Here is a 6,079-nt window from a genome sequence, read left to right as displayed (position 1 = left end):
CCTGCCTGTCCCAGAATATTTCTCAAATTCCTTTTGGCTAGCCTTTCCACCATCATCTTCCTTCCAATTCTTCTGCACACTTTCACCAGAGAACCTTTCTAAAATGCAGCTCTGAATACTTTATTCTCCTTATCAAAACCCTTCCTTACTTTTCCCCTACTTTTCCTTAGGATAAATCTGAATGCCTCAATCGGCTTATTACCCTATTTATTTTGGTACTGGGGATTGGAACACAGGTTGCTTAATCCCTAAGTATACATCCTTTTTATTTTGAGAATGGGTTTTTGCGGTTAGTGCTTAGGACCTCTCCTAAGTTGCTGAAGTATGGCTTTGAACTTGAATCCTCCTGCTTCAGCTTCTGAAGTTGCTGGAATTACAGGTGTGTGCCACCATGCTCTGTAATATGGCTTATTATATATGACAGGCTCCTATTTCATCTTTTCAGCCCTCAGCACCATTCTTTCCTTTTTATTCTCCACTCAGGTTTATAGAACTACTTTTAGTCTTCAACTTGTTCTCCTTACTGCTGGCTGAGTTCTCTACCTAGTTCATCTGCTCAATGGCTCAGTGTGATCTCATCTCCCAAAACCCTCCCTACCCTGAAAGACTGGGTTAAGGGCTCCCCGCCATTACGTATCCACTGTGCTTTTCCCAGATGCAGAGCTCATGATGAGGCTGCATAGTCCTGCTTATTTGTCTATCTCCCCACCCCAGATGTGAGCTCCTGGAAGCAGAGACTCTGACTTATTCTCTGAGCCTAGCACTATAATTGACTGGAAAAGAAAATTTTAACCCAGAATGGATTTTGACTTGTAAGGCAGAGAGGCTGCATGGAGTTGGAGGACAGCATGGAATAATACATTTCAAGCAGTATGTGTGTGTGGTTGGGTAGCAGAATCCAATTTGCTGTCCAAGTGTGTTGATAGATTTGGGGTGGGTAGCAGGGAAAGACCAGGGAAAAGAAGCCATTGATAATGTAGTTAATGTAACCCAGGCAAAGAAGATGATGATGGTCTGGACTAAGGTGGTGGTTGTGGGAAGGGGGAGACCCAGACAGACCTGAAAGAGTTAAGATGCAATGGTGGTGGTGGTAGGGGGTGTGGCTCAGATGCAAATGGTGGTGGTGGTATGGGGTGTGGCTCAGTACTAGAGCACTGCCTAGTTATGCACTTGAAATCCTTTGGTCATCCCACTTAACACACCAAACACACAAACTCAGAAAAAAGGTAGATTCATAAAAAGATTTATAGAAGGTAAAGCAAAGAAAGGTGTACAAGATGTGTAGATTCTAATCTACCAGAGAGGTCCCAGTGGTGCTTTCTTTAGGTGGAGAACCCAGAAGAGTATAATTGCAGATGGAGAGAAAGGTGAGGAGATTTGTTTAGAACAGGCTGAGTTGGAGTGGTCTATGGGACACCCAGTAGCCTACTGGATATTCAGGGCTGCGGGGTGAGGAACAGAAGTTGGAAAGGACAGAAATAAGACAGTGGGGATCGGAAAAAGAAAATGACAATCTGACTTCACAGGCCCTGGGTTTGACCCCCAACACAACAAAAGAAAAGAAATGACTAGGAGACAAAAAGAGAAGATACTAATGGCATGTGCACACACCTGTAATTACAGGGGCTCAGGAGGCTAAGACAGGAGGATTGCTAGTTCAAAGTCAGCCTCAGCAAAGGCAAGGCACTAAGCAACTCAGTGAGACCCTGTCTCTAATAAAATACAAAATAGGGCTGGGGATGTGGCTTATGTGGTGTAGTGTCCCTGAGTTCAATCCCCGTATCCCCTCCCAAAAAACAAGAAGAGGAAATACTGCTGAGGCTCCTCCCCTGCTCCTTCCCTTTCCACAGACACAAATACACTGGAAGTTTCTCTTAATAGAAGTTTTATTTGACTCAAAAGTGAAACTCAGACACTGTAGGATCATAACTGGAGCAGACTTGTCCTGGATTCGTCAGCCTCTTACCAGGACACAAATAAGTGAAGTATATAGATCAGGGTCAGGAAGAGGCTCAGCTAGGTAGGCTCAGTAGGATGTGGATAAGGACCGGGGAGGGGGAGATGATGGTGCCACCCCTCCTAAACACAGCGAGGAGGGGAAACTCATTCAGGGCTAGTTTTAGGGTCCAGGCTTAGAGTAGGCCTAAAGCAGGAGCAGGGATCTCTCAGCTAAGGGGCTCAGTAACTGTGAGTGGAAGATTTGTCAAGCTCACTGTGCTGCTCTCTTCTGGACCTGTCACCACCTGCTGGGGGCAAGGCATACAAGGGGCAGAAGATTCAGCACCATGCTCTTAGGTTCCTGGTGTTCCCCTGCCTGGCATAACTAGCTGAAGCTCCAGTTTATCCACCCACCTTCTCTGTTTCCATCAGTTCCCAAGAACAATAATCCTCAATAACCCTAGATCTATAGCCAGGCTGGGCTCAGAACCACCATGGGGACCTGGGCAGGGGACTTGTCTCACCTCCCCATCCCGGGTCTCAATGTCCGGATCAGAAACCATCTTCCGACTGTGGATGTCCTGGCAGGCTTCACCTCAGGCACTAGAAAAAGTAGGGTGAGGGGTGGAAGGGAATGACTTGGGGTTTCTCTTCTTTTAGGCTCCCACTCCATCCCCAAAGGTGGGGTCAGGCATGTCAAGAGCAGTAGGGGACCAGTATAAATCAGGCCTCCGTGGTTTCCTGGAGAGAATTGATCCCCTGAGTGGAGCCAGAACAAGAAAAGTCCAATCAGAGCAGAATGCGGACAAGGATACAGGCTGGAAGTCAGAGTAGAGGAATCACAGTCGTCTTTAAACTTAAGGAGGCAAAGGAATGGATGGGCACGGAGATCCTGTGGACCAATTGCACAGTCAGCGCCCTGCTCAGGCCGCTCTTTCTCCCTCTACCAGCAAGTAGACCACTCCTTTGCCCCACCCCTCACCGGCTTTCCCTTCTCCCGCCAGCAACTTTCGGTAGGTTGCTATCTCGATGTCCAGGGCCATCTTGACGTTCAGAAGCTCCTGGTACTCACAGCAGATGCCGGCCATCTTTCCTTTAACTGTCTCAGCTCCTCCGCGAGCCTCGCGGCCCCGGCCTGATATCCACCTGCCTCCAGGGCAAACTGCTCCTCCAGCTCCCGCAGCTGTCTGAGCACGCCTCATTCTGGAGTAGTGGAGGAGAAAAGGGGCAGCCAAGGAACCCTTCATCCTCTGTCCCCTGCTCCCCCTTTGGCCTGGGAATGCAGCTTTGTTCTCACCGTTCCACGCAGCCCGTCCACTTCGCATCTGTCAGACTCTGGATCTGGCGTCGAGACTCGTTCATCCTCCTGCTTGCCTGCGCAGGGCCTCGTGGTTCGGTTGGCAGCGTCCGACAGTCTGCATACTGCGGGGTGAGAGGGTAATCCGGGTGGAGTGGGCCGGGACAAGTGATATTCCCCAGCATCTCCCCCCTCCCTAGGCCCTTTCCTCCCCCATCCCCCACTTCACATTCCTGGGGCTCTCCCACCTTGGATTTGTCCACTCCTCAGCCTCCTGCAGATTCTTCGCTGCGATGTTCTCATACTGTGCGCGGATGTCCCTCAGCGCGGCAGTCAGCTCTGGCTTCACCGTGGCCTCCACCTCCACCTGCTGCACCTGCTGACTCTCCATGCTCACCTGCAGGTCTCGCAGTTCCTATCGCCCAGGGTAGACAAAGATGAGCCTATAGCGCAAATCCACAGCGGGACCGCGCGGTTCGCACTAAATAAGAGAGGAACACTTGAACAAACGGAATGGAGCGCCAGGAAGTGCAGCGCGCACAGGACTGCGCAACCTGAGCCCAGGCTGGGGCTAAACCTGTGACAAGTTCTGGGTGCAGTTCCCGATAGCCTGCCCCAACAGGTGGCGCAGGGGTGGGAATCCAAACCACCTGTAGAGCGAGTGAAGAGTGGCAGCATCTACCAGCAAATCTCACTTCTAATCTGCCAGGCGCGATTCCTTAACCCCACGCGATAGTCTCTACAGCTCTGTTTCCGCAGGTTCCAACAAAAGCCACGCCCAAACCTCCCCTGGCACCCAGGTCACCTCCTCGTGCAGCTTCTTGAGGAACTCAATTTCATCCATCAGGGACTCAATCTTGCGCTCCCAGTTCCAGGCGGGACAGGGTGGCATCGTCCACATCCTTGTGGGGTGGGAATGGGGGTTCAAGAGAAAGGAGGGACTGCTCAGGACAAGGAAGGGCCGGGCCTTCCCTGTCTCCGGAGGCCTCTGGTTGCCTTCTCACGCCCACCGCTGCTACCTCGACAAAAAAGACAGCGACCAGGAGTAGGGAAGGGGAACTCGACGTGAAGCCGAGGCTCACCTTGCGGAAGGAAAACGAGGTTGTGCTTCCGCTTCCTCTCTTTTCGCGTCTCCTCCAACCTGAGGTGTAGAATGGTTAGAGCCTGAGCTGCAGGCACTTAAACCCAGTCCTCTCCCCAGACCGCGCCCTACAGGATCCCTGTTATTACTGCCCAGGAATTATAGGAAAGAGCTTCAGGCTGCCTGGTAGAGCAATTGCCCCGACTTTATCTTAAAAGCTCTGGGAGCTGAGAAGGGGTCCCCTTAACTCGCAAGGAAGGCATGATGTCCCACCACCACCCAGACCCTTAGAAAGCGGCCGAGGTTGCTGGCCCGCCACACACTTGGGTTGACCCAGGGAGCCACGCCCTTGGGCTGCCTAAGAAGGGAAAGAAGTACAGCCGCCTCGACGGTCGTCGGTCACTTAGCCCCAACCCTGTCCCCTGACCTCTGCTTGAGTGCTGGCCAGGTCCTCTGCAAGCCCGTCTCGTTCCACCTGCACCCGGTCGCGCTCACGGCCCAGCAGCTCTAGCTCGCGCCGCAGCTCCCGCAGCTCCTGCTGGCACAACTGGTCCGCGCGCGCCGGCTCCTGGCCCCGGGCCTGGCTCAGCTCGCCTCGCAGGGCCGCGTTCTGCTGCTCCAGAAAACGCACCTTCTCAATGAAGTTCGCGAAGCGGTCATTGAGCTCCTGTAGCTCTTGTTTCTCGTTGCTGCGAGTGGCCAGGAACTCCTGGTTGAGGGCCTCGGCCATGGAGAAGTCGAGGCGCTCTGAGGGCAGGCGCAGGGCCCCCGCCCGAGGGGCACGGAAGCTGCCCAGACGCACGGAGGAACTCGGGGACGCCGAGCCCAGCAAGCGGCTGCTTGAGAAGCGAGAGCTGGACGAGTAGGAGAAGGCCCCGGGGGACAGTGAGGGTGGTGGCCCGAAGGTGCGGCGGTATGAGGTGGAGCTGATGCTGGCCCGGAGGCCCGACGGATGGTGGCTCATGACTGCTGGTGATCACCGCTCTCAGAGTTAGGACCGGGCGGGAAGGAGCCGCAGACCGCTGCGGGGCGGCTTTATAGCCCTGTGGTCTCCGGGAGGGGGCACGAGCAGCTCCTCCCACTGGCCTGACGGCCGACTATAGCTGGGCTGTGTGGGGAGGGGGATGCCCCACCCTGCGGAACTTACAGCAGCGCCGCTCCCTCCCTCGCCTGGGTGCTGGCGCCCAGTCTACTTGATCCCCCTATTGCTGGAGTTGAAGCGGGGATGTGACTACAGACAGGGATGGTAGGAATGGGGAAGAGTGAGGGTCAGCACCTTCCATCAAGCATTCAAAGCTGGAGCCTAGGATGGGAAGTCTTGACTTGAGTTGGAGTCCCTCCCCAAGAGCTTATGAAAATTATGGAATAGGAGGACCTGAGGTTAAAGGGCAAGCTTCTGGCCCTTCATGAATAGTGAGGTTAGGTGGAGGGAGAGCTGGCCTGGCCTAGGCCCCAGAGCGTGTGCTTCCACTTGTCCTGAGGAAACGGAGGCCATCCTTTCACCTGCTGTCTGCTGCTGCCTCCTTCACCATACCCAGAAGAAATAGGGGACAGGAGGGCAGAAGCAGAGGGGGCTGGGGAAAGGCTGATCTCTCCCTAATCCCCAGGGCCCTGTGGAGGGCTAGTGATTGGCGCCAGCTCTGCCGCTAATGGACTGACCAACTCCCCTCCCCCTCCCCTTATCCCTGCAGAGGTTGCCTACTGCTGTTTCCACCTTAAAGACACAGCCCCCAAACCTGAACCTAACCCAGGCTGCAACAGGG

At 54.1% G+C, this 6,079-nt stretch overlaps 1 protein-coding gene across 1 annotated transcript; it reads right to left on the bottom strand.

Moving 5' to 3' along the window:
- Positions 1 to 1,923: 1,923 nt before the first annotated feature.
- Positions 1,924 to 5,356, bottom strand: Prph (peripherin). The gene is given in 15 exon segments (XM_053743392.1): positions 1,924 to 2,234; positions 2,237 to 2,246; positions 2,463 to 2,533; positions 2,754 to 2,834; positions 2,927 to 3,028; positions 3,031 to 3,132; positions 3,135 to 3,141; positions 3,236 to 3,262; positions 3,265 to 3,317; positions 3,320 to 3,353; positions 3,465 to 3,650; positions 4,041 to 4,100; positions 4,102 to 4,147; positions 4,329 to 4,369; positions 4,744 to 5,356. Coding segments are annotated over 15 exon segments (1,413 nt in total). The 5' UTR covers positions 5,281 to 5,356; the 3' UTR covers positions 1,924 to 2,178.
- Positions 5,357 to 6,079: the final 723 nt, after the last annotated feature.

Source organism: Sciurus carolinensis, chromosome 4 (genome assembly GCF_902686445.1).
Source record: "Sciurus carolinensis chromosome 4, mSciCar1.2, whole genome shotgun sequence".
Taxonomy (NCBI): Eukaryota; Metazoa; Chordata; class Mammalia; order Rodentia; family Sciuridae; genus Sciurus; species Sciurus carolinensis.
Note: the sequence above shows the minus strand (reverse complement) of the source record. Positions and strands in the feature narration are given on the sequence as shown.